Source organism: Rhinolophus ferrumequinum, chromosome 10, assembly GCF_004115265.2.
Source record: "Rhinolophus ferrumequinum isolate MPI-CBG mRhiFer1 chromosome 10, mRhiFer1_v1.p, whole genome shotgun sequence".
NCBI lineage: Eukaryota > Metazoa > Chordata > Mammalia > Chiroptera > Rhinolophidae > Rhinolophus > Rhinolophus ferrumequinum.
The window spans coordinates 16671382-16699201 of NC_046293.1; the positions used below are offsets into that span (position 1 = coordinate 16671382).

The 27820-nt window shown below is 45.0% G+C and overlaps 1 protein-coding gene across 1 annotated transcript in view; it reads left to right on the forward strand.

The window, feature by feature from the left end:
* Positions 1-27820, forward strand: part of PAH (phenylalanine hydroxylase) — a 60761-nt gene that overhangs the window by 14409 nt on the left and 18532 nt on the right. The window contains exons 3-4 of the mRNA XM_033118002.1: positions 2645-2828; positions 16841-16929. Coding sequence (XP_032973893.1) covers positions 2645-2828; positions 16841-16929 — 273 coding nt within the window. The remainder of the gene's footprint in view (positions 1-2644; positions 2829-16840; positions 16930-27820) is intronic.

The window sequence follows — 27820 nt, forward strand, 5'->3', positions numbered from 1 at the left end:
GAAGAGGTAAAGTGAATTTTTCATTATAAAAGTAATAGATGTTCTTTTTAGCAAAACGGAACTATGTTTAAAAAAAAGAAAATAGAAAGAAGGAAACAAAATCCCCTGTTGGCCCATTATCTAGAGACCACCTCTGTTAATATATCTTGGAGTGATTATTGACACTTTATTTTATGCAGGGTGGTATTGCTTGCTTTTAAAAATCTCCACTGAATGATTATACTATTGTCCACCTAATCATTCCCCTATTATGGGAATTACTTTAGTTTACAAATTTTGGTAAAAAAATGTCCCCGTAAATTAGACCTCCAAAATTGTAAAAACTGAGGCTTTGGGCATAAATGGTTTTATGGCTAATCCCAACGTCATAAGCTTCCCTCTGGAAGTGCTGTTGCCAGGGGTGGGGTGTGGGTGGTGCACAGGGACAGCCTATCATCAGCCTCCCACCCTTCTTCCACCCTATACCTCCCCTCACACACACACCACCACCTTCCCATAGTCAGCGCGTCAGCTCGTCAGAGCTATGGCCAGTCTGGCTATTGGCTTTGCTCTAGTCTCTGCGCTCCACAAGGCAGGCATTGGCTAATTCTCCTTTTGAAGTTTCAATTTAGGTAAACAGCAGGTGGAGCTTACCCATTCTCTTTTTTCCTGTGCCAAGAACGATGACATTATTCTTTGCTTTGCTTTGCTTAGGAAGTTACCTGTGTTTGCCTGGAAAACTTCAGACCATGCTGTCGCCCGGCCTTCCCCCCTGTCCGGTCTCTCTCTCTCTCTAGTCGGTGTCCTCCCGTCGGGTACCCTGGCATCGCTGCCAGGGGTCTGTACTGTGCATCTGGCATTCCCAGCTAATGACTCCGTCATGTGCCCTTGGGGATTATGAGAAGAAAGAGTAGGAAGGGTGCCTGCCGGGGGGTTATTTATTATTGTGCTTACTACACCCAGAGGTTTTCATTTTTTGTGTGCTTGGGATCGGAGTCATAATAATGACAAAAGGTGATATTTGGGTAATGCTCACTATTTCCCTGGCAGGAAAGGCAGTGTGGTCGGAAGACCAGTGACTCTGAAGTTAGAAAAATGGGCCTCTCTCTCCCTCCACTTTTGGCAAAGCATCTTCATTCCTGATTTCATTTTTCCCATCTCCTTTAACCTTCTCAAAGGATTGTTGGGGAGGTCACAGAACAGAATTCTAAGCTGTAAAGTGATAGCCAAAGTGACACGGTACCATTATTTTAATTGTTCATGTTGTTTGTCTTTAACCACAGGCCATTAACCATCAGGGGAAAAAAAATATACACTTCTTGAACTATAAGGTTGATGAATTTTGTTTCTTGAAATTGTGGAGTTATTGAAGTTCAACATTTTTTTCAGGGTACATTTTGTCCATTTTAATCTTTCGGGTAACCCGTGTTATTTGTTTATTTTAGTAAAGTCTAGGGGGTACTCCTTAGTTTTTTTCACAAGGAACATTACTATCCATGAAATCACAGACTTTCTGAATAAGTAGCAGATAACTTGCCATGCATTTAAATTTGAGGGCCAATGTAAGTAAATGACTCTTTTTACATGACAAAACCCCTAAGAGCTAAAATATCACCAGCCAAAGACATGGAACTTGAGTAACTATCAGTAATGATCATTTTTATGGCATTTGATAAAAGCAGCGCGTATGCGAATCTCCCCTTCTCCGTGACGCCTCGTGCATCCACCCTATTAAATACTGCCATCTGCCCCACTCCCGCCAGGACGGCCTATCCCCTCCACTCTGCTCTGCCTTGTATTTTTTCCTTAGCCCTTATCATTATAAATTAATAAATTAATCAGTTATCTTTTATGTTTATTGTCTCCCCACAACTTGAATGTCTGCTGTATAAAGGGAAGTACATTTGTTTTGTTCATTGAAGTATCCCAACCACGTAGAAGAGTAATCGGTACCTGGTAGGTGCTACAGATGCGTTTGTTGCACATTTGAATGAAAAGTAATTATATAAAAACATCAGTGGTAATTATATTAGATCGTTTTTCCTGAGTATTTACCATGTCCCTGGCCTCGTGCACAGCTCGTCCAATGTTCCCAACCAATTGGTAAGGCAGCTACCATTAAAACCATCAAAGTACAGATGGGGACACAGGGTGAGAAACATAAAAAGAAATCGTTTCAGGTCTCATAGCCAATGTAATTCAGAACTTGGATTTAAACCCAACAAGTCTGACTCCGGTGGATCTTCTTCAAGCAGAATGATGTTGCATCTATATTCTTGATTTATTGAGATATTATTATTGAGATTCTATCGGATTTAATTTTGGAAACGGGGTTATTCCTATGTAAATATTTTTGGCAACCATTATCCTAGACATTAGAAACAAATCAATATCCTATGGTTGCAACTCTAGGCCTTCAGCTGACGTCCATGTGATGAAATCTTGCAGCATTGGATTTCTTTCCCCTACCTCGTGCCATTTGTTCCCCCAAAAAAACAAGAAAAAACAAAAAAAGTAAACAGCTTGTGCAACTTTAAGGACTTTCTTTTACTGGAATAACAAAAACAATCCCATCCCTCCCCTGTCTGCATTTCACTGTGTTGCGTGTTTGGTCTGTGTTAATTCCAGTGTCTGTCCCCTTCACATGCCCATTGCTCTTTTCTAGGAGAATAATATAAACCTGACCCACATTGAGTCCAGACCTTCGCGTTTAAAGAAAGATGAGTATGAATTTTTCACCTACCTGGACAAACGCAGCGTGCCTGCTCTGGCCAAAATCACCAAGATCTTGAGACATGACATCGGCGCCACCGTGCATGAGTTGTCCCGAGACAAGACAAGAGACACAGGTGAGCAACAGAGGAATTTTGCAACACCAGTGACTCTCCCATCTAGTCCTGAAATAATGGCAACATTAATATGTACCCTGGAATACCCTTGGGGGATTAGGGAAGAGGATGTAGTTCAGGGACCTAGATCAATGCCTAGCACATTTTAGACGTTCAATACATGTTAGTTCTTTCCCCCTTCCTCCGGATAGCTATTTCTTTTATTAGTCACTTTCTTTCTGTTGCTGCAATTTTTGTAGAATTTTCATTCCTGCATGATCATGCTTTCAATCTCCTATATGCAGAAGTGGGATGATGAGGGTGTCCAGGGTGCTTTCTACGTAAATACAACTTCAAGACAAATTCTGTAGTTGTCTCCGTTCCAACCAGAGGGCTGTCCCCGTGTCCTCATCATATGCCAGTTCTGGGGCTGGGGACTGCCTGGCTCCATGTTCCTAGGCTCTCACTCTTTATCTTCTTTTCCACTAGATTAGGAGCTTCTTACAGGCAGGGGAGTCTCTTACTTATATTTATATCCTCGGAGTTTAGCCCCGAGCTTAGAACACAGGTGCTGAGCAAATCTTTGGGAGTAAATGATTAAACTGAGGAGTTGTCAAGACTTGGTCTACCTCCGAAGCGACTTGCTGAAATGCTGCGCGTTGATGTCCTCTGAACAGCAAGGCAGTAAAGTAGAGCAATCAAGTGCAGGCATTACAAGTATGGGCCTGGGGTCGGGCAGACTTCAGTTCAAGTCCTGCCTCTTCCACTTCTTCACTTTGAGAGCCCTGACAAGTCCCTTAAACGGCTCCAAGGGCTTCTGTGAGGGTGGAAGGAGAGCAGCTATAAACAGTGCTCAGAATAGTGCCTGTCTGGATCAATGATCGTAAGGGGCTGTGTCATGATTATGATTATCCTAAGAAGAATAGAGAGGAGCAAGGTGACTGCTGTTTAGGATACAAAGCCTATTCAGATGAACTATTTTTAATAGACTGTTTATTTTTTAAAGCGGTTTTAAGTGTACAGAAAAATTGTACAGAGTTCAAGGAAGCACAGAGTTCCCGTGTGCCCTCTTGCTCCCCACCCCCATAGGCCAGCTCCCCGTTATTGCCATCTTGCATTAGTGTGATCCATTTTTATAATTGATGAGCCAAAGTGATATATTATTATTAACTAAAGTCCATAGGTGACATTAGAGATCATGCTTTGTTTTATTCAGTTCTCTTGTTTTTTTTTTTTTTCGTTTTTTTTTTAGACTTTATTGGGGAAGGGGAACAGGACTTATTGGGGAACAGTGTGTACTTCCAGGACTTTTTTTTTTCCCCCCAAGTCAAGTTGTTGTCCTTTCAGTCTTAGTTGTGGAGGGTGCAGCTCAACTCCAGGTCCAGTTGCCAGTTGCTAGTTGTAGGGGGCACACCCCACCATCCCTTTGCGGGAGTCGAACCGGCAACCTTGTGATTAAGAGGACGCGCTCTAACCAATGGGAGCTCAGCGGCAGCTCAGCTCAAGGTGCCGTGTTCAATCTTAGTTGCAGGGGGCGGAGCCCACGATCCCTTGCGGGACTCAAGGAGTTGAACCAGTAACCTTGTGGTTGAGAGCCCACTGGCCCATGTGGGAATCGAACAGGCAGCCTTCAGAGTTAGGAGCATGGAGCTCTAACCGCCTGAGCCACCGGGCCGGCCCCAGTTCTCTTGGTTTTGACAACTGCAGATAATGACGTGATGATTGACAACAGTGGGTGATCTCCTGTGTCCAGCATAACTGTCTCATGCAGAATGGTGTCACTGCCCCGAAAATGCCCCATCCTCCACTGGTCCCCTCCTTTCCTTACTCGGACCCTCTGGCAACCACTGATTTTTTTCACTAGCTTTACGTGTCTTTCCCAGAATGGCATATAGTTGGAATTACAGAGTATGTAGCCCTGTAAGACTGCTTTGTTCCTCTTAAGAACTTGCGCGTGAGGTTTCTCCATGTCGTTTTGTGACTGAATAACTCATTTCCTGTTAGTACTGAATAATGTTCCGTTGTGTGGATGTGCTACATTTTGTTCATCCATTCATCTACCAAGGGACAGTTTGGTTGCTTCCAAATTTTGGCAATTAGAAATCAAGCTGTGATAAACATTCCTGTGCAGGTTTTATTGTGGGCCGAGTTTTTAGCTCATTTGGATAAATACTTCGGAGTGCAATTGCTGAGATGAGTTATTTTTTTTTTCCTAAATAACAAAATAATTTTTCTATTGTAAAATCAAGGGTTTTTTTGTGTTTGTTTGTTTGTTTTTTGTGAAAACACTGAAGACTTCACATCAAGAGGATTTGAGGCTCTGTAGCTGAAAATAGCATTGTAATAGGCAGAAATGCTTTACAATGAGACAAGACTCACCTCTTTGCACAGGCCATTGAAATCGTTTCTAAAAGATAGCTGCAAGGCCTTCCTAGGAGATGTCTCTTCTCCTGCCCTCGTCCTCCTGGGGCTGTCACCCAGACGAGCAGGTCCCAGGGTCCTGTCCTTGCCGAGGGTTGACAGCCCTGCTCACAGGCTCAGGTCACTGTGGGTGGGACCTTGGAATTCCTCCTGCGATCAACCCTATCTGCCTTCCTCCCCCTTCCACCTTCCAAGCTGCTTCCCTGATGATCGTCTTCTTTTGCTTTTCCGGCCACCTGCTCCCAACAGGAGCCGCAGGCTCTCAGGACAAAGGGCCTGCTGGACCTGGGGCCAAGCTCTGCCTCTGCTTGGAGCAGGTGGAGGCCCGGCCAGCTGGGGCTGGGGCCCTGGGATAGGAAATCAAAGCAATTGACAGGCAGGCCCGCGGCCCCTTGGGGGTAAGGGAGGATGTATGTAGATCAGCTGAATGGCTGGCAGCCTGAACTGGAGACTCAGAAAGGAGGTACTTAATGCGCCATGGAAGAATAGTAAGGAGCCGAGACTCTGAGACCAGGGCGCACCACCACACTTGGTGTAACTTTGGGCAAATTGTTGACCTTCCCAATCTCCCACGGGATGAGATGGGAGTAACAAGAGTCTCTATCTCAGAGGATTAATGAAATAACACCGGTGGAGCATTGAGAACAGGAGTCACGAAAAGCCAGCCTGTACACAACTACTTTTTCAGAGATTCTGAGAACTGGAAAATGACCTCAGAGGTCACGCAGCCCGACAGACTCCTTCATTTTCCATTGGAAAGGACAGAGGCCGTGACTTGCCTTAAGGCACAGAGTGAATTCTGTGCAGTTGTGGGTGTGTGTTGAGCGAGGCTTTGTGTCCGGCGCTGTGCTAGGAGCTGAAAGAGAGAGGGTCAACACTGCCTTTTCTTAAGGAACTCGCAAGGCGGAGGAGGACGGCGGGACACCAAAGTAAATACAGTATGAGAGACAAGTGCTGTAATGGGACAAGGCTGTGGAACTTGGCCTCTTTTCCACTGTTTAACTCTAAGGACCCAGCAAGTGTGAAAGTGAAAATGCCCACATTTGCACACAGAGGTATTATGTCGTCTGTGTCAGGCTTATGAGAGGCTAAACCTAGCACAGGTTCAAGTCCCTGGCGGGGCTCAAAATAGCAGGACATTGATATTTGAAGTTGGGTTGACAGTCTACCTAGTGGAGAAAAATTGCTGAGATTAACCCTTTAAAACAACACGGTTTGTCTTCAGATGGTTGATTTCCCCATCCCACACTGGCTGCCCCTCCCTGACACGGTTTCCTGACTTTCATTGCCATGTAATAGAACAGCTGCTATGGATGCAAGTGATGCTGAAACAGCACGGCTTTGCACCTGCAGAGAGAGACGGGCCCTGTGGGTTTCTGGGATAGTTTTTGTGAACTGGAATCTGGGCCCAGAAATAGATCTTTTTAGGGACAACAACCATCCCTTTGCAGAATTATGCTTTCTGTAGAACTCAGTGGGAGAATGATTAGAGGAAGAAAAGCATCATTGGAGATCTGAACCTTTGATTGTTTTCACTGACAAAAATGCCCTTTCTAGTGAAGGGCTCAGATCTCAGGGGCGAGTCTGACAGCAGGTTGAAGTGGGAGATCTGAACCCCTCAAATCAATTAGGCTAAACCACTTTCCACTCTAGTTTTTAAACCATTCAAAAGGCCATGTGGGTGATAGAAAATGAAACTTTTCAGTTTCTTAATTGCTAAAGTTCTCCACCCAAAACAGCTTAAGGGAAGGTTAATTATGGTGACATGTTAAAGAAACCCCAAACTTCTAAAATGCCTCCTGGAGAAGCTGATGTACGTTTAATAGGATTTTAATCCAGAAAGTCTTTTGAATACTTGAGGTCTATTCTCCTGCTACTCTCTCTCCTGATGACCTCAAATCCTTCTTCAACCCAACATGAAAGAGCATTAATATCGTCCATCGATCCATCTCCTAATCCTTTTACCTTTCCCTTTGAGTCTTCTGCATGACATTGCATTTAGAGGGGGAGGGAAAATTCCTACGTGGAGACAGATTGCAGCCAAGAAAAGCAGACGGACACAATATCTTGGCTAGACAGGGGTCTATAGGATCATCACCTTTTGAGAAAATTAACTGTTGGGAGTTATTTTCTAAGAGCAAATGGACATTTAGTAGGTTTTGTTCAAGTTGTGGTGATTATAAGCATCCTGGTGTGGAAGCAAAGAGAGTCCAGATTGCTCTGTGGGGAGCAGAAGGGCCATGTATTTATTATCTATCTATCTATCTATCTATCTATCTATCTATCTATCTATCTATCTATCTATCTATCTATCTTTCCACCTAGCCTGGAAGCAATTGGGATTTTATCTGTCTTTTTATTTAGATAAATTCCTAAAGCAATGGTGTGGGGATAGAGTCCCAGAGAGCAGTTTCCAGGCTGTCGGCCTCACGTGGAAAGGTGCTGGCTCGGGTAGTAGGTGGCCATCAGCTGTAATCAGTTAGCCATTGGCCACTAATATAACTGCCGTGGCTACGCTAGTAAGCGCACAATTGTGGGTAGCAAGTTGTTGGTTGGTTGGCAGAGAAGCAGACGGTCGATTGCACATCATGTGGCTCCTGCCTCCTGTGTCTCCGACCCAGCCGCCAGCGAGACTATAGTGGTATGACTCCCCTACCTATGGCTCCGTGGGTGCTCCTTTTTGGCCTCACCATGTCCTGCGTTCTTAGGTGGGGAGGTGGGGAGCGGGAGCTGAGACCCTGCCTGACAAATGATTTAAGGGAAAAAATTATTGTGAGAAGACAAAGGAACATTGTTACACGTATTCCTCCGCTCTTATACACCCTGCACCCCCTCCCAGCCCTCCTGAGTTTCCTCTTTTCTGCTTCATTAGTGCTGCCCTGAATAGTGCCAGGATAAGGTTGAAGTTTCAGATCAATTGCTGGGGGAGGCAGGATAGCATTCCTTGGAGGAGTCTAAAGAGATCCTAGGATTGTGGGCAAAATGGTACACTGTGTATACATGAATATTTTTTTTTATTAATTTATTTTTAATTTATTGGGGTGACAATTGTTAGTAAAATTACATAGATTACATGAATATTTTTTCATGTAAGAGAGAAGATTTTCTGATTCCCAAAGAGGTGGGAACCTTTAGAGAAAGCTGCTTAAGGCGAGAGGGTGGGTCCAGGTGGTCAAATGTTTCCCCATTCCCGCCACCTGTGCCTGCCTTTCTTCTCTCCCTTTCTCTGCTCCTCTGTTCTGTTGTTTCCTTCTTCCCTCTGTCCTCTCAGTTCCAAACCATTTCCCATGCATTTCACTTGGACCCATGGGTGTCTCTCAGGGCTGTAGATGCTGGTGGCTCTGTGTCTGCAGGAGACCAAGTACCTTAATACCAAGTATTTGTAAAAACACACAGGATTGATGGCCTTTTGCAGTCTACCTGGATGCTTGCTGGATGCGTCGAAGTCCTGGCCACTGGCGGTGGGACTTTTGCTTCAACAGATCCCCATGTCCTCTAACACCCAGAACTTAACCTCTCCTGGGTCTCATTGCCTTGACTTGTCCCTGCTCTTCAGGATGATGGCTGGTGAAGTCTTTCTCTTAATCTTAGGCCTGGCCAGGGCCCTCTGAAGCCAGCCGGGCCAAGGAAGGGATCCTGGGCAGGGGGGCGGGGGTTGGATAGTCTACGGAAGAGGCTTCAGATGTCTTCTCTTTGATCCAATATAGGTTGACCATAACTCCAGTGGTGAGATCTCAGTACAATGTAAGCGCTCAGAAAGGAGAATTCGGTATTTGGGGATATTGTGGGCAACCTGCCAAACGATATATTTATGAGATATGTGACATCTTAAAAAGGATATTAGGAAGACAGTTCTGGTGTAGATTCGCGATTGGAACAAATGACCTTGCAGGCCATTTTTAATTTATTCATTATTTCACTCATAACCATTTACTTATTCCATCCATTTATTCATTTTAAGACATGTTCACTCTTTGCTTCAAGGCTAGACCCCTTTTATTCATCTGGTTCTCATTCTCATTTTAACACGTGCACAGAGAGATCAAATGCTTTGCCCATTGTGCCAATAATAGAAGTAGGTCCTGAAGCCATCATGCCCGGCCACTGCCCGTTCCAGGAGGAGGAGGGAAAGAGCTTGGCAGCATTAGCCAGTTTTTGGCTCACTCATTCTTGCCTAGACTTTCCTGAAGGGTGTTCCTTCTCTAGAAAGAAAGTAGAGGCTCCTTAAAAGAGGAAAATATAACCATCGAAAGTCTTCTTCCTGCAGGATGTTTGCAAGCCATCCCTTTTCTCTTAGGGGGAGGGGTTGTGATTAGCACAGCCACTGCTTTTCTCGGGGGCTGGAGGCCATTGCCTGGGGAGGAGAGACATCCAGGAGCCAGGCAAGAGGGGGTGAAAACATCTTTCTATTTTGGGCCTGAGAAACGGAGGATTTATTGCTCTCCCTGAGACAGGCTGGAGGCAGAAGTCTGGAGCAAGCCTGGGTGCCTTGTTGGCTAAGCCCTGGGGCTGGTGAACGTCTGGTGGACGGAGGGGGTTAGATGGGACTCGGTCTGCACCTTGAACTGCTATAAATTTAAGAGCCCTTCTCTGACTCACTGGCCAGGAAGTAGGCTCCGGCCAGGCCTGTGGGGTCTTTGGCTCAGGAGCCCTCTTGAGCCAGCCACCCCTTGGCGTCCGGGCTGAGCAGTTGACCCCGACTTAATGAGACCACGACGTGGGTGTCCAGGGCCAGTTCTCCTGCGGGCTGCTTCCCTCAGAACCAAATCAATATTTATTAATGATCTGCCCCCCGCCCCGGGTGCCTCTGGCTTCACAGACGGCCTCTGTTGCACCAGCCTGCCCGAGTCATTCATTAACCACCAAGCCCAGCAGCCCGTGAGGCCATGACGGGGCTTGCAGAGGCCAGCCCACCACTGAGGTATTTGCAAAGGTCATTAATGAACTAATCTGATTTAACTTTTCAAAACAGAGGCCTGGGTCACTGGGGTCAGTCACTATTCCCAGCATTGTGAGTGAGACGGGGGGAGGGAGAAGCCTGCCACCTTCCCTGAAGAAGAGAAAGGGAATGTGAAGGTGTCTTTAAGGAGCCAAGACCTTAGGTGTTAAAAAGCTATGCCCTAAAGGTTTGGGATGAAAGGTGGGGGGACCCAGGGCTGTCCTAGGGATTCTCTTCAAATCCCTCTAGATCCCTGTTTGAGTTCATCACCTCCTTTCCCTCTCCAGGTGGGAGAACAGGAATCTAAAATCGAGGGCTCCCACACCCCCTACCTATTCTAAGCCAGCCCAGCATGGTGGTTAAATAAACATGCTGCAGAGGTCTAATTCCGGCTCAGGGATCCTGAGCAAGTCCCTCCATCACTTTGAGCCTCAGTTTGCTCGTCAGTAAAGCAGAAATCATAGTGGTACAGCCCGGACTGCTTCGGGAATGAAAACAGACAATGGAATGCTGAGCACAGCACCTGGTGCAGCGTAAGCTTGTAAGCTCTCAAAAAAATGTAACTTTAAAGGAAAAAAAGGTAGGTAGCTATAATTTTTTTGGCTGTGAAAATTTGAAGAGCCCAGTTGTAGAGGAAGGGATGCAGCAATGCCACCAGCGAGCTGTGTGACCTTACTTACCTAACTAGACAAGTGTCTCTGCATGTGTGTGTGTGTGTGTGTGTGTGTGTATTTCAAGTGTAATGACCACACAGATTGACCTGTGGGGGGTGTGCTTCTTACCCCTCTCCAGGAGGCTGGCAAGGGATTGGCTGCCTCACCCATTTCACAGATGAGAAGATAGAGGCTCAGGCATCAAGTGACTTGCTCAAAGTCGCAGTTTGTGGGTGGGAGGGAGAGAACTTGAATATAGACCTGCTGGCTTCCAATCCAGGATGCGCACACCCTCTGCTCAGTATCAAGCGTAGGCACAAATGTAAAGGCTTTGTCCTGATTTTGTCGGGGGTCCTCTGCAGTCTCCCTGCCTTGAGTACCTGGTGTCTCCACACTGCTTGCTTCACAACGCTGCTCAAGTCGCCTGTTCCCCAGGAAGTGAGGCATGTCAGGACCTCGATCCCTCACCCCCCACAACCAGAACTTGCCTCTCCTGGGTCTCATTTCCTTAGGCCTCTTCCCTTCTCTCCAAGGTGACAGCTGGTGAACTCTTAATCATTAGGCCTGGCTCGGGTCCTCCTTCTACCCGGAATGCACATACCCCGGGAGACAACGCCTTAGGGTCAGCGAGGGCCTGAGGAAGGAAGGATGGATACATTCAAAGGGAGGGCTGGGTTGCTGCCTGGAGAGAGTGTGTACCGGCCTGTCACCCGTTATCACTTGATAATAATGATAATAATAATACCACCAAATACTTACAAAGCACTTGCTCTATGCCAAGCATTGTTCTATGCACTATTCATGCATTAGCTAGTTAAATCCTCACATACGATTATCACAGCCATTTTATAGGCGGGACACTGAGGAACAAAGAGGTTAAGTAATTTGCCCAAAGTCCCAAAGTTATGAAGCAGCAGAGGCAAGATTTGGGCCCAGGCAGTCTGGCTCTAGAGCCTATGTGATTAGCCACCAACTTTGCCATTTCTCCAGCCTGCTGTGTCCTGGGCCTTTCCTGTATGGTGATGGGGGCACAGAAGCCTCTGGAGGTGCCTGGACTTGGGTGTGCGCCCCTCTAGTACTGTCGGGGGTCCCTCCCAGACTCTGTGACAACAGCCTGTTGCTTTGTCAGCTGCTTCTACCTTTGTCTCCTCTTTGCCAAGACTTGAATCCTTTGAGTCTTTGCAAATGTCTCAAGTTCTCTGATTTTTTTTTTTTCCCACCAAAGGGTCTGAACCCAATCATGTGGCGTGTTTTCCTTTTGGAGGAGGGGGAAAAAAAGTCACCCAGAGCTGAAAAATATGCTGATTCTGCTGCCCTCTGGCGTTCAGTTGGGGAACAGCCAGCACACAGCTCTGAATCAAGGTAGGGCCCCAAAGGCCCTGTCTGTGGAGTAGAACCTTGTTTCTTTGATGACAGGAGAAAGGGAAATGGTAGGGGCAATGCATTTTGGGCGCTGAACAAATGTAGTGACTATGCTTCCAGAAACAAGTGAGTTTGGCACACTGATTGGACTGGAAGTGTATTTTCATGTGTCTTCTGGCCAGCCTCAGCCCTTCACAGACATTCCACAGGTCTCGGAATATGAAACCCAAAAGGAATTGCTACAACAAATAAATGCAATAACCTACTTTTTGTGGAGGGGAAACTGAGGCCCAAGATTAGAAAGACTTAATATCTGAGCTGGACTGACCACCACCTTCCTGAATTTAGGCTCCCCTCTTTCCTTTCCTCTTCCTCTCGCCACCTCTTCTTTTATTATCGTCATCATTATAATTTGTGTCACCCTCATGGTTAACACTGAACACTTACTCTGAGCCAGTCACTGTGCTAAGATGTGTCACATTGGCTACAGTGTTTAACTCACGCAATAATGCAATCAGACAGATAATTTGTGTCCATTTTGTGGATTAAAAAACTAAGGCTCTGAGAAATACAATACTTGCTTAATTACACAAAAAATAAGTGGCAGACTTCTTAGCCTCGCTGGAAGACTTTCTGCTCTGCTCTCTGTGCTATACTGAGCTAAGGGAAGAGTAAAAAAAAAAAAAAATGCCTGGAGTTTCCAGCGGAACAGTAAGATTACAGTTGACCCTTGAAAAACATGGGGGTCGGGGACATTGACCCTCCACATGCAGTCAAAAATCTGCATATAACTTTTCACTCCCCAAAACTTATCTATTAATAGCCCACTGTTGACTAGAAGCCTTACCAATAACATAAACAGTCAGTTAACACATATTTTGCATGTCAGATGTATTATACTGTATTCTTACAATACAGTAAGCTAGACATCCTATTAAGAAAATCATAAGGAAAATACAATTGCGGTGTTTATGGGGGAAAAAAACACATATAAGTGGACCCGTGCAGCTCAAATCCATGTGCAGTTCAAGAGTCAACTGTGTTTACTATGTGCCGGTACTATTCTCAGCAAATCACATCTAGTAGCTCATTTAACTTCATATTGTTCCTATAAAGTAGTACTTTAATAGTGCTATAATTACCCCCATTTGACAGCTGGGAAGACTGAGGCACAGAGGGGTTTTAATAATTTGTTCTGGGTGCCTGAGATAGTGCAGAGACAGCATTCCAGCTTAGGCTGTCTGGCTCTGTTGCCCAGGTGCTTAACTGTTGCCAGACTGACTGTCGCTGAGACACACAGGGAACCAGCTCTGGACTAGTGCTGGACCCTGGGTATCCAGACCCCCTGGAGTTATGGCAAGGCAGTGTCAAGTCACCAAGCCCCCAGTCTGGGGTCTAGAGCCTTAGGATGTCATGTGAAACAGTATCCCCATCCCTCTCCATCTCCTTACACTGCTTTCTTCTCCTTCAGGAACTTCCTGGCATTGTTATATATTTACATTTATTAATTACTTATTTCTTGTTGCCCCCGCTAGAATTTAAGGATGACAGGGGTGACTACTCCATTGTACTCACCCCTCGACGTCCATTGCCTGGTAGTAGTAGCTGCTGAGCACAGATTTGTGGGATCTCCTTTGGCAAGTCTAAGGGTCCACCGAATCGGAAGGTGGTGCAGCAAGAAAGGGCTGGCTGGTCCTGTGTCTGGGGGAAGCCGGTACTGCCGGAATTATGGATGAGTCCCAGGCAAAAGCAAGATGATGAATGAGTGGTGAAGGGATGCCTTGGAAATAAAGTGATGGGGAAATGGGAAGGGTCTCAGAGGAGATCACAGCCCTGGCTCTGACTGCAATGGCATGTCCTTTCTCAAGTCCTTCCAAACCTGGGTGGGGAACAGACCCCATTTCCAGTGCTGATGACAGAGATCCATTGTGCAAGGCCAAGCTGAAAAAAGGCCTCATGAAAAAAGGAAAGCTTGGAGAGAAGTTCAGGTGACAAAGTGGGAAGCCAGGTTCCATGCGACGTGAGCAGAGCAGGGCTCTGAGTTATCCCAGACTCCAAAGTCTGGCAGTTGGGACCAAGGAGGTCTGTGAAGAGACTTACCCTCCCTGGTCCTCAGTTTCCTCATCTGTAAACTGAAGGTAGTAACACCCCATATGTCATGGGTGAAGTAGTACATGAAAGTGTTTAGGACACAGCAAGGGCCATCTAAGCATTAGCCGGAACTACTCCTACAACGTCTGTTCCTATTAGCGTTATCATAGGGAGCCTATCTTGAGATGTGGCCTGGGCTTTGGGGGCATGGACACCTCCAGGTGGGAAACTGCAAAGACAATCAGACAGTCCTGGCCCCCGGCCAGCCCTCCTGACCAGCGAGCGCCGCCACCCTCCTGTGAGGGGCAAGTTGGACTCACGGTCAAAACCTGACACCACAGAGTCAGCCAGGCCTGAGTTTGAATCCTGAGGCTGCTGTTTCCTAGCAGTGTATCTGGATTTGCCCCTTAACCTCTCTGTACCTCAGTTTCCTCATTTGTGCTCTGGGGAGACTGATAGTACCCACCACACAGGTAACGTATTTAGAACAGTACTCAGTGTTAGTTTTTATTACTGACATAGGCAGTAGAGAGCTTAGCACCTCAGACCTGTGGAAACAAGGCTTTATGTGATCCTTTTTTCATGCTGTCAAGATAAGCATCTTGTTTTGGTGGAATGTGGCTGATTCTTGCCTGATATTTCTACATATAGCTCATGGATGACAGTTCCCCAGTTTGGCCACTAGATGGCACACACGTTCTTCTCTGCCCTACCCAGCAGGGCCAGAATCAGAAATAAGGAGCCTGAGATGGAAAGCTACCTTTTATGGGCCAGACGCTGGGCTGCGATGCGCCCTTTGCCTACATTCTCATTTACTCCTCACAGCGATCCTCATACTAAAAGAGGCATTCCATCAAAAATGCTTAGCACAGTGCCTGGAACATGGTAAGGCCTCAAAAAATGTTTGCTATTCTTCGTATTGTGGTTACTGTTATTCCCAAGTTTAGAGAATTTGGAATGAGAGAGGATAAGGAGGTAGATGGAGCGTGGATTCTAAGCCAGACCTGACGGACTGCAAGTTCAGCATCTTGTCACCTAAACCTCGTTTCAGGAGGGTGAGGGTTGCCTTGGGCTCACTTCACAGCTCCCTACCGTGTCGACGTTTGCTCTCTGATTTTTTTCTGGCTCTACCACTGTCTTACTTCCTGTGTAATCTTAAAATCGTTATTTAGGTGTTCAGACGCTCAGTTTCTCATCTGCACAGTAGGAGTCCTAATACTTTCCTAATTCTGGAGACACTTCAGGACAGCAGCCAGACCAGAGCTGACACTCGGAGGATGAGGGTTATGTGGTTAATGCCTTACATGTTAACATAATCGGACTTCCTTCCTCCCTCTGTCCGTCCTTCCCTCCTTTCCTCTATGCACCTGGAACTACAGGCACGCAGGCTTCCTGCTCCCATGGAACTCACAGTCTAAAATGTCCTAGTCTCTGATCGTTCCTGGGTGTCTTCACTCCCCTCCCCCGCCACCAGGGTTCCTCCCTCTGCAGGACCCCGTCACTGTAGGCTGCACAGCTCAGGAGCCATCCTCTCCTCCACTCTGCTGCTCCAAACGCAAGCCCACAGGTTCTGAGGTTCCTCTGGGCACCGTCAAATCCCAGGCTACCTGACTCCATTCACTCTACTTCACCAGGGGCTTTCACACTGGCTTTGCCATCAAACGATTCTGCCAGGAAGCCTGGGGCCTTTGGGAGGGAGACCTGAGATAGGACGATGTGGTCTCACGGGCTCCTCCTTGCTTACGATGGAACAGTTCTGGCTTTGTTTGATGTGTATTCTGGGGTTACATGTAATATTCTGCTGCGAAAGAACAACATCAAAAGCCACTCGATCACGATGGGTGGGAGGGAGACGAATTTTGAGATAATTCAGAGAAAATCTCCAGGAAATGGAACATGCTTGGGAATGGGTTTACAATTAGATTCCAAGGTGCTGAGTGACATTGACCAGACAGAGAAAGAACTACTGCATGGTATCACTTCTATATGAAACCTGAAAAAAAGTTAAACTCATAGAAACAGAGAGTAGATAAGTGGTTGTCAGGGGCTGGGGGTGGGGGAACCAGGGAGAGGCTGGTCACAGGGTACAGACTTTCAAGCATAAGGTAAAAAAGGTCGGGGGGGCTCATGTAAAACATGGTGACTATGGTTGATAGCACTGTATTATATAGTTGCAATTTGCTGAGAGTAGGACTTAAGTGTTCTTACCCCCAAAAAAAGATAAAATACGCGTGAGGTGAGGGATGTGCTCCTTAACTAGATGGGGGAGCGCTTTCACAGAGTTTATGTACATCAAATCACAATCACGTACATTTTAAATATCGTACAGTTTTATCTGCCAGTTATACCTCCATGACGCTGAAATTTTAAAAAGTCATAAAATTAGTTTCCAAGGAAAATGGGATTTAACTTTTGAGTCATAGTAACTTGGGGGTTGTCTGGAACCCCACTTGCTACCACCATGGACTTGACTACTTGGGGCTGACCCCACACCTCTGACCTTGGTGTGGCCCTTGGCCATGTGTTTGCCAACCTGCTGCTCAGGATTTTGCCTTTTTGTGTTGCAGTGCCCTGGTTCCCCAGAACCATTCAAGAGCTCGACAAATTTGCCAACCAGATCCTCAGCTATGGAGCGGAGCTGGATGCAGACCACCCCGTGAGTCCATGGCCCGCGTATGAGATGCGCCCCGTTCTTCCCTCCCCCATCCTGCCCCTAGCCCCCACCTCCCTTGGAGCAATGTGTCTTTATTTATTTGCTTCTACAACAATTATTTATTGAGCACCTACTTACCTATCAGCACCATCATGGTCCTTTTGATTGTTGGAGCAAATATGGATTACCATCCAGAAACTACTGTTTATGTATAGTAGTAATAGACGTATGTAAGTGTGTGTATACACAAACACACACACATATGGGTACATCATCTTTATTTCCAACTTTGTACGATTCCAGAGGTTTAATTCAAGTGCTTGGGAAACTGTAAACTGTATTAACAACTCTGCCAGGTCCAGTCAGGCGTGGGGATGGTTGACATTGGAACTGGATCTTACAAACTGAGTGGAAGACGCTAGTCAAATAAGGAAATGGGAAGCATGACAGGCTGAGGAAACTGTATATGCAGAAGCCCAGAGTCCTGAAAGAGCCAGAATATTTCAGAATGGCTGGTTGGTGCGTTAGGTATGAAGATCAGTTTTCTAAAGGCCTGATGACGTACCAGAGAACTCAGGCTGTCCTGTGTCCTGTGGGTAGGGGAGTGGGTCCTTTAATGGTTTCTGGGTAGAGGACTAGGGTGGGGAGATTTTATCCCCCTTTTCTCTGGGGTGGAGGGTCCTGGGGAGGAGCAGCCCAGGCTGGGCTCAATGCCAGTGTGAGAGCCTTCGTGGGGGAAAAGTGCCACCATCAGGCTGACTGTCCTACATTCCTCACACAGGCGAATATCTCCCTTAATCTGTTTAAATGACTTGAAAGCTGTTTTCATTTGCAGTGGTTTAGCATAACTCGATGGGAGCGTCTGCATTTCCTCAGGAGTCTGTTCTCGCCTCATTTCTATGGGGGTCCTTACAGCTGAGTAAGTTGTGAACTATCCCCTTTGACAGGTCTGTGTTTGGGGCCTCTCAGCTGTGGGCCCAGATAGCAAAGCATCTCCAACAATGTCGTTTCTCTGGAAAAGCTGTCTGGCTGCCTTTGACCTGGTCCATGGGATCGGCCCTTCAGGGACCTTCCTGCTCTTACCCACCTCAGGCCTCCTGCCCCGACCCACGTCCTTTCCGTTGGCAGCACTGCCTACTCGTCTGGGGAGGTGGGAGAGGAGACCAGGCCACAGACACGGCCGTTTCCATCCCTTTATCCTCACGTCTCCTCAGAGGCAGATGGGCTGACCTTAAAACTCTGGAATTAATTTCTCCTTACAGACCCAGCCCATATCTTTGGCTTCCTGGCCTCTCAGTGTCGTGAATTTTATCATAAAAATGCAATTTACCAGGTACACAGTCCCCCTGAAGAGGGGGCCAGGCTCTCTGTGTTCCCTCTTGTGGCTTCTCATCAGATCTGGGAACTGATGGCCAAGGACAGAGTAAACCCTCCAGGGCGCTTCCCCACAGCCCTGCGGGCCCCACAGGCCCTGGCCTCGATGAGTGAGGAGAGGCTTGGGTGTTCTTGTTCAAAGAACCCTCTGTTCCACTCTGTCCCCTGGCTCTCAGGATGATTTTGTCTTCCCCTGACCCCTTGCTCTTGGCAGTATGCGCCGATATTTGACCTAATATCTCATTTCAGGGTCTCCAAAACAGCTGCTCTGAGAAATGAGGCCAGGGGCGGGTTGTCCCTGAAACAGACGGCGAAGGGCATCTGCCTTTCAGTGTTCATGTAGTGGGAAAATGAAGCAGGATAGCTGTACTCCTGTCTGTCCATCCTGCTTTCTTCCCTCTGTTGTGAGCTTCCTCTGCCCCCTTCCCATCCCTCCATCCTTGCTCCCTTTCTTCCTTCCACAAACATTTATTAAGCAAATGATTTTCAGAGCTAACATTTCCTGAGCATCGACTATATGCCAGGCACTCTGCTAAATACCTGCATTTACAACTTTTAAATGTTATAACCCCTGGGAGGGTTGTAGTTTCTCATTTTCAGATGAGACATCTCAGAGAGGGCTGTGTGGCCTCACGTGTGTGTGAACCGCGTCCGAGGACATGTGCAGGCTAAGGGGTTGAAATGATTAAGAGGACATGACCCCTGCCCTCCAGCAGCCTCCAGGAGGGGGTGCAGGGAGGAAGGGGGCCTGCTTTTCCCGCAGGGATGGCACAGGGGACTGGGTTACAACCATAAGCCTGGCAGGCAGAATCCAGGTGGGTCTGTTTGATTTCCATGTCTGCAAGCGACTCCTTTCTCTGACCGTTCCCCAGCTCCGGTCCATGTTGTACCCTGGGCCTGGGATGCTTTTCCTTATCCTCTCACCTGCTCTTTTCCTGCTGGCAAACCTCTATTCCCCTTTTAAGGGCCAACTCACATATCTTGGCCTCCCCAAAGCCTCCCACCTACCTGTTCCCTGGGCTCAGTGATTTTCACGCTGATGCTGTAGAACATTGTGTGCTGTGATTTATACTTTGAGCACAGAGCATCAGCTCAAAATAAACTCACTACTTTATGACTTACAACTTCATAGGAGGCATAAGATATATATATATGAAAGGGTTATATGTGTATTTCCCGAACTATAGTCTATGAACCAAAATCTCGTGATCAGAGGGAGAAATCCTGTGTTCTAGGACCCAATTTTCAGCATTTACAAGTCCCAGTATTTCATTAGAGGTTTTGGAAAGTCCTCCAAAAATGAAACCCATTTAACCTAATGTTTCTCAAACTTCTGTACCCATGGAACCCCTTTTTAACCCTGAGCAGCATTATCTTGAAGGGTAGTGTTCCATGGAACACGATTTGGGTAATGTTTGGTTTAGTCATGAAACAAAACAAGGTGCCTGGTTAAACACCAGGTTTAAGGAGTCAGATCGTATGTGCTATCCACAGTTCCAAGGTCGCTGTGGACGGAAGTGCTTAGGGCGGGCTCCTGGAAAGAGGGAGATGTGAGTGAAGCCCTCTAGCAACCAGGGTGGACTAACTGCTTCTCACACAACCCCTAAATCTCAATGGCTTAACCCGAGGAAAGGTTATTTCCCTGTAGTCAATAGGGAAATTGCTCCCCGCAGTCTTGCAGAGATCAAGTGGCCTTCCACGTCCTGGCTGCACCCTCCTCCAACTCCTTGGAGCCCCCTGCCCTCTGCCAGTGCGTGGAAAAGAGAGTGAGACTTGCTCTCGGGAGGTTTTATGGGCCAGGGTTGAAGGCGACTCACATCCCTCCCCACCACTCAAATTCCATTGACTACAGCTCAGCCACCCTCAGGGCCACTACTGACTGCAAAGGAGACAGAGAAAAGTTGTCCAACAGTATTCTCTGAAAGGTGGGCGGGGCAGAGCTTGGGGAGCATCAGCAGCCACTACCACACAGCCCCTAACCCCACTGCTCCCTGTTTCAGTTTCCTGAATACCTGCACCTGTGTCTAGGTGAAGACCTGTACCCGAAGGGACCTCCTGGTGGAGAAAATGTCGGCCAACACAACTACTCCTCTGTGTTTATTTCTACCTGTTCATCCAAGTCTTTCCTACTGCTTTTCCATCTTTCCAGGTGTAGGTGTTAACTTTCCCTACTCACCAACAAGAGCCTTACTCTTGCCCAAAAGCAGAACTCTATTTCCAATACTTCTCTCCTTTGCTCTTCCGCACCCTAGCCTTCTCCAGCGTAGGGTAGGGCCCTGACAGAGTCTATCCTAAGGGTGAGGCAACAGTTGAGTCATCAAAGATTTGTTGCTTTTCTACTAAGTTGCTCTGTCAAAGCGCAATTTTCACAAAGTAAGAAACAACTGTCACATAGGTATGTATAGTGGACATCTGTCAATGATCCACTGACTGAGTGGTGAGGGACCCAGCAAGACGACAAAGGTGGTGTGAGGGAGGATATAAGAGACCAAAGGATTTATGGTTATTGAGAACTAGAATGCCAGAATAAGACCACAAAGATGGCTACACAAATGATTAATGTCCTGTAATGCAATAAAGACGTAACTCCTCTGAGTGACCTCTTGTCTACTGGACAGGAATCGTTTGCAATTTGATCCTAAAGTAAGTGTTGCAATTTACCAATCTTCGGTAAGTCAGCATCTAACTTTGAAGACTTTGGGCCTTACTAGGTAGTCGATTGCACATCAAGCAAATATACGTGCCCCTAGAGTTCCCAGTGAACTTGTTAAACAGTGACCTAATGACATTGAAAAGGGACACAAGTCATTTTTTTTGCCTAAGTTTTGCATAGTTTTCTAACGGCTCATACTCAGGAATGTGCTGAGTATGCCGTGCACTGAAAATTCAGTGATAGGACAGATTCCTGAGCTTAATAATTATTAACAAGTATGATTGCCTGGGAGGAGAAACACTCAGATTGCTGAGGGAGCAAATTATAGAGGAAAAACCAATAAATGTCAATAAAGGTCTCTAAAAGTACAGTTTAAACCAAGATGGAAAGGCCAGGTAGTAGCTTATTGGTCTGAGAGAGTGGGGAAGAGTACTCCAATCAGAGGGAACAGCATGTGTGAAGGCCTTAGTGTGCGAAAAAGCATGGTGTGTTTAAATAATTAAAATGAGACCAATCTGGACAAATTTGGAGACATGATATGTAGGCAATTGTAATTCAGTACAGAGAAATGCAGGCAGAGCCAAATCACACGAAACCTGGTAGACTATGTTACAGATTTTGAACTTTAACCTAAAAGTGACGAGAAGCCCCTGAAAGCTTTTAAGGTGGGCAGTGGCCCCACCAGATTTGCATTTTATAAGTCTCCTTAGGCTGAAGTGAATTGGGGGAGTTGTGGAGAAGAGACAAAGGAAGGCCACTTGGGAAGCAATTAACAGGAGTCCAGGCAAAAAAGGAAGGGGGCCTGAGTTAAGGGATAGCAGTGAGAGAATAAAATAAAAAGGACAAACTCAACATTTTTGGAAGGAAGAATGGACATAAATTGATGATTGGATGTGAAGGAAGAGAGGAGAGTAGTAAAACAATGACTCCCCGGTAACTGGCTTGGGCAACCAGGTATCCGAATCCTTTCCCGAACAGGACTCTTGGTCTTATTGGTGGTGACCATGGCCAGCAACGCAGAATGGGCAAGGGGACGGGGCGTGGCAGCACTGCCTTTGTCTATTGGTTGCAAATTTTCGGCCATTGTGTCTACAGGATGGCAATGGTAGATACTTAAAAAATACCACTTTGAACCTCTCCTGTGTATTGTCTTTCCTCCAGTTGAAAGGATGGAGTGCAAAAAAGGCTCTCGTTATTGGCCTGGATGAAATATGAACAGCAAGATAAGAATTCTACAGATGCTGTTTAAAAACCCCAAGGATGGATGATGGGGCTTAGTGACCCATTTCAGAGGATATCCTTTTTATGTTCTGAACCAGACTCCTCAGCTTTTGGATTTCCACCATATTGCACAAGTGCATCATTTTTTGAGTGTGTCCTCTATACTCAGTTTACTCGATGCCCTGCCTATATTATCTAATCTACTCCACTCAATGCTGTGAGGTAGCTACCATTGACAGTCTCATTTCACTGAGGAGGAAACTAAGGCTGTGAGAGGTGAACTGACCAACCTCAGGCCATGTTCGTAGTGACTGAATGGGTTAGTAATCCAACCCAGCCTGCCCTACTTTAAAGCCCCTGTTCTTGTTTGCATTTCTCTGATGATTAGTGATGTTGAGCATCTTTTCATATGTCCATTGGCCATTTGTATGTCTTCTTTGGAGAAATGTCTCTTCAGGTCCTCTGCCCATTTTCAAATTGGATTGTTTGTCTTTTTGTTGTTGAGTTGTATGAGTTCCTTATATATTTTGGATATGAGCCCCTTATCGGAGGCCCTGTTTGCAAAAATCTTCTCCCATTCGGTTGGTTGCCTCTTTATTTTGTCGATGGTTTCTTTTGCTGTGCAGAAGCTTTTTAGTTTGATATAGTCCCATTCATTTATTTTAGCTTTTACTTCCCTTGTCTTTGGAGTCAAATTCATAAAATGCTCTTTGAACCCAAGGTCCGTAAGTTTAGTACCTATGTTTTCTTCTATGCAGTTTGTTGTTTTAGGTCTTATGTTTAGGTGTTTGAGCCATTGATTCTGAGTGGTTAACACACAATGTGATATATAGATGGTATACTACAGAATTGTACACCTTAAGTCTATGTAACTTTGCTAACAATTGTCACCCCAATAAACTTAAAAAAAGCAAAAAACAATTTAAAAAAACAACAATACCCTGTTCTTCTCACTAGTCTAAAGATGGCATTTCTAAGGCTTGACCTCAGCCACGATATCAAGAAATGATGAAGTAAAGATCTCAGTTATCCTCTCCCCAAACTCGCACAAAAACAAAATCACACTCTTCAACACTCAGGTAACAAAAATTCTAATTAAGAAAAGTGATCGCATGTAGACTGCAAGTGATATTATAACTTTGCATTCTGTAGAATTCTCTCTACGTTTTTCCATCCTTCCTCCCCTTCCCCTCATCACTCCTTCACCAACAATATATTTTCCTGTCAAAATATACTTAGTTACATGCAGTGCAACCAAAATTGCTGCTATTAGCCTAATTGAGACAGGGTGATTATAAATAAATTACATGCAGTGCTACTGAAATTGCTGCTATTAGTCTAAATTGAGGCAGGATGATTAGTCATGACCAACTGTAGCTTAATTCAGAGTGTACTCACATGGCTGCAGAAGCCCTGTGGTCACCTGGCAGCCGGAAGGATGCAAGGCCAAATCCCCGAGAGATGGACTTCAAGGTTACAGCTCTCTTTCACGGGTGAGAGAGAGCAAAAGTCCAAAGTCCATGCAGCCTAGTTGGTGGGGTTCCCTTGTAGGCTGATCATGAACTTCTTAGCAACTCTTAGCTGGATAGGACAATGGTTAGAAAGCTTCCCATATAGAAAATCTGTGTGACATATTATATATGTGTGTGTTGCTACATCTAAATGTATGAATACGCTGTCCCTTCCCATAATGATCTGAAGTGGATTTTTCACTATTAATTTTTTCCCAATTATAAAAGAGATCCACATTCGCAGTTGAAAACTTCAGAATCATAGTATAGAAGATTAGTATAGAAGATTAAAGTAGTTACTGTTTCTTCTTTTTGTAACATTTGTTAGACTTTGGTGTATTTCTTTTATCACTTCATTTATGTACTGATGTATTTTCTCTGATGTAGTTGCTACCTCCTGGATATACAATTTTATATTAAGCTTCTTTTCACTGGGAAAAATATTTAAACTACCTAGACAAAGTACATTATAGATTAAAGATAAAGGGTCTACTGGAGAAGAGAAATAATAATGGACGTTCCATTTCTGGAGGTAGCAGGATGAGGTGGAAATGCACTGGTTAAGGGAATTCTTCTTTGTCTCCTTGATTTCCTGCCTCAACCCTCAAACCTCCACTCCTCAGCTTGGGTAGGACCAGAAAGCCCGAGTGGCGGTGCTGGTTCTGCAGGTAAGGGCCCTTGTGCCACTGGCTCTATGAGCTTCACCCTCCGTAGATCTAGATCAAAATAAGAAATAGATGTTCTCCAGGGCACCTGCCAGTGCGAAAGTCTACACTTCATACATAGGAGCTGGAGAAAGCCATTTACTACTGACTGTTAATAAAACTGGTAGGTAGGGATGACTGTAACAGCAAGCCTTCGTAACTGAGAAACGTGACATTTCTATTTTGAGTTCTATGTGTGGAGATGTGTCCTTCCTTTAGCCCGGTAGACAGATTCATAAAAGGGTGTGTTAGTGCTGCGTGGAAATCCAATCACGGTGCCCAGTTTTCTTATCACATCATCCCAAAGCAATTTATCTTCACCCAATAGAACAGACCCAATGGTAGTTTTAAGTTTTCAGGTTCCTAAGCTTTTCCCCTTGTAATTAATGATTCAAAACCATTCAGTGTGGTAGGGAAAACAATAGTTATACTTTGTAATAATCATGTCATTGACTCTTTTCTAAACCTTAATTTATGTGGAACTTCAGTTAGAATGAAGAATGTCTGGTAACTTTACTTTTTATTTTCCAGCGTAAAACATTTGGATTTCTCTATTTTTCAAAATATATCCTAGAAAATAAACTAAGAAGCTCCTTTCTTGCCTCCTTCTCTCCCCGCCTCCTTCCTTCCATTTCTCCCTCTTTTGCTTTCTTTCCTCTTTCAACAAGTGCTTGTAGTTCTTTCCGTATGCTAGACTCTGTGCCACAGATCCTCAGATGAAATGACATTATGTATATGAAATATAATAGAATTTAATTTCGCATTACTAGTAAGGCCTGATTTAGAAAAAACAACAACAAAAAACCAACCAGCCAAACAAAACAAAACAAAACAAAAAACAGTATCTGAGAACCAGGGAGTATTTATCCTTTTAAAAGATTCCTTTAAATATTATGCTCCATGATATGAGCCTTTATTTTTGATTCAATAATGCCTTGGTTTGGAAGGATGGTGGAACAGATAAATTGCAAGCTAAAGTGGTAGACAACACAGCTTATTGGGAACTGCTTGGAGGGACCCAAGCAAAATTCTACCGTGATGACACCAGGCCCTCTCTTGTCTTATTATAATTTATATTGCAGTCATTGTTTTTGAAAAATATCTTTTTTGGTATCTGAGCCACCAGCTTTATTGGATTTGTAATCGACATACAACATTGTGTAAACTCAAGGTGTACACCATGATGACCTGATACACATGTATATTGTGGTTAATTAACACATCACCTCACACAATCCCCTTTCTGTGCGCATGTGGTGAGAACATTTAAGATCTACTCTCAGCAACTTGCAAATATGTAATACAGTGTTGTTAACTGTAGTCACCATGCTGTATATTAGATCCCCCAGAACTTGTTCACCTTATAACTGACAGTTGTGCCCTTTTTACCAACATCTCCCTGATTCTCCTACCCCTCAGCTCCTGGCAATGCTTGGACCATGTCTGTTTCTAGGAATTTGGCTTTTTTAGATTCCACATATAACTGAGATCATACAGTATTTGTTTTCGCTGTCTGATTTCTTTCATTTAGCATAATGCCTTCAAAGTCCATGCTGTCAAAAGTTTTCCTTCTTTCATATGGCTGAATAACATATACGTGTGTGTGTGTGTGTGTGTGTGTGTGTGTTTATCACATTTTCTTTATCCATCCACCCATCCGTGAAGCCGTAGGTAGTTTCCATGTCTTGGCTATTGTGAATAATGCTGCAGTGAATGTGAAAGTGCAGATATCTCTTCAAAATAGTGACTTCATTTTCTTTGAATACCCAGGAGTGGGATTGCTGGGTCGTATGGTAGTTCTATTTTTAATTTTTTGAGGAACCTCCATACTGTTTGCCATAGTGGCTGCACCAATTTACATTCCTACCAACAGTGCACAAAAACTCCCTTTTCTTTACATCCTAACTAATTACTTACCTCTTATCTTTTTGATAATAGCTATTCTAACAGGTGTGGGGTGATATTTCCTTGTGGTTGTGTTTTGCATTTCTCTGATGAGTAGTGATGTTGAGCATCTGTATGTCTTTGTTGGAAAAATGTCTATTCAGGTCCTCTGCCCATTTTTAAATCAGATTTGCTTTTTGACTATTGAGTTCTATGAGTCCCTTATATGTTTTGGACATTAACTCCTTATTAGATATATGATTTGCAAGTATTTTCTCCCATTCCACAGATTGCCTTTTCATTTTCTTGATTGTTTCTTTTGCTATGCAGAAGTTTTTTTGTTTGATGTATTCCCATTAGTTTATTTCTCATTTTGCTGCTTGTGCTTTTGGTGTCATATCCCCCCTGCCAAAAAAAAAATGTTACCTAGACCAATGTTAAAAGAAGCAATCCTGAGAAAGAACAAAGCTGGAGATATCACACTTCCTTTCAAACTATATAACAAAGCTATAGTAATCAAAACAGTATGGTACTGACATAAAAACATACACATAGACCAATGGAACAGAAATGAGAGCCCAGAAATAAACATGCATACACAGTCAATTAATATTTGACAAGGGAGTCAGGAATTTTCAATGGGGATAGTCTCTTCAATAAATAGTGTTGGGAAAACTGGATATTCACATGCAAAAGAATGAAATTGGACACTTACACCACTTACAAAAAAGGAATTCAAAATGGATTAAGGACTAAATGCAAGATCTGAAACTATAAACCTCCTAGAAGAAAATTTAGGGGAAATGCCCATTTAATCAACTGGGATCACCTCTGACTCAGAGGTATGCTCCCCTACCCCACCCCCCACACACACACTCCCAGCATGGGAAGACACACGTGTCCTCTGCACCTGGAAATGTGCAGCTTATGAATTGCCAGGGAAAGGCTGGCTGCAAGTCAACCTCAGAGGAGAAGCAATTATCATCTTCTTTATGTACTGGGACAGATTTCTCAGTTCCTTGAGTCTTTGCCAAGTTGTAAAGTTTGGTGATTACTGATGTGTAGTGAAAAGAGCACAGAACTGGGTGAATCAAATCGTGGCCTCAATTCCTTTTGACTCCATTTCTCTGAGCCACTGTTGATTCTTGAAAGCCACTGTCTACCTTACAAGTTTGTTGTGAGAGTTATAAATTGAATAAGCTCCTATCACACACAGGCTGGCACATAGTAGGCGCTCAATAAATGGTATTTTTAAAAGTTGCAACGGCAGTATGCATGTACTGTTTGTCTAGCAAGAAGTTAGCAAGAGGCAGTGCTGGACACACTGATCAAACACGCAGTGGCTATTATATGTCTTCATCATAGATATCTATCCTACTGACTTTGCCTAATTTAGGAAGTTTACAAGTTAGAAATGCTGTGGATGAGATTTCTTTGAAACCTGTACACTGTTGGCACTTTGGAATCCTGCGGCCCTGAGGCTCATACCCACAATTTAACCGAGGCTTTCTCTTCAGGGTATAACCAGGGGAAGGAGAGGTGCACTG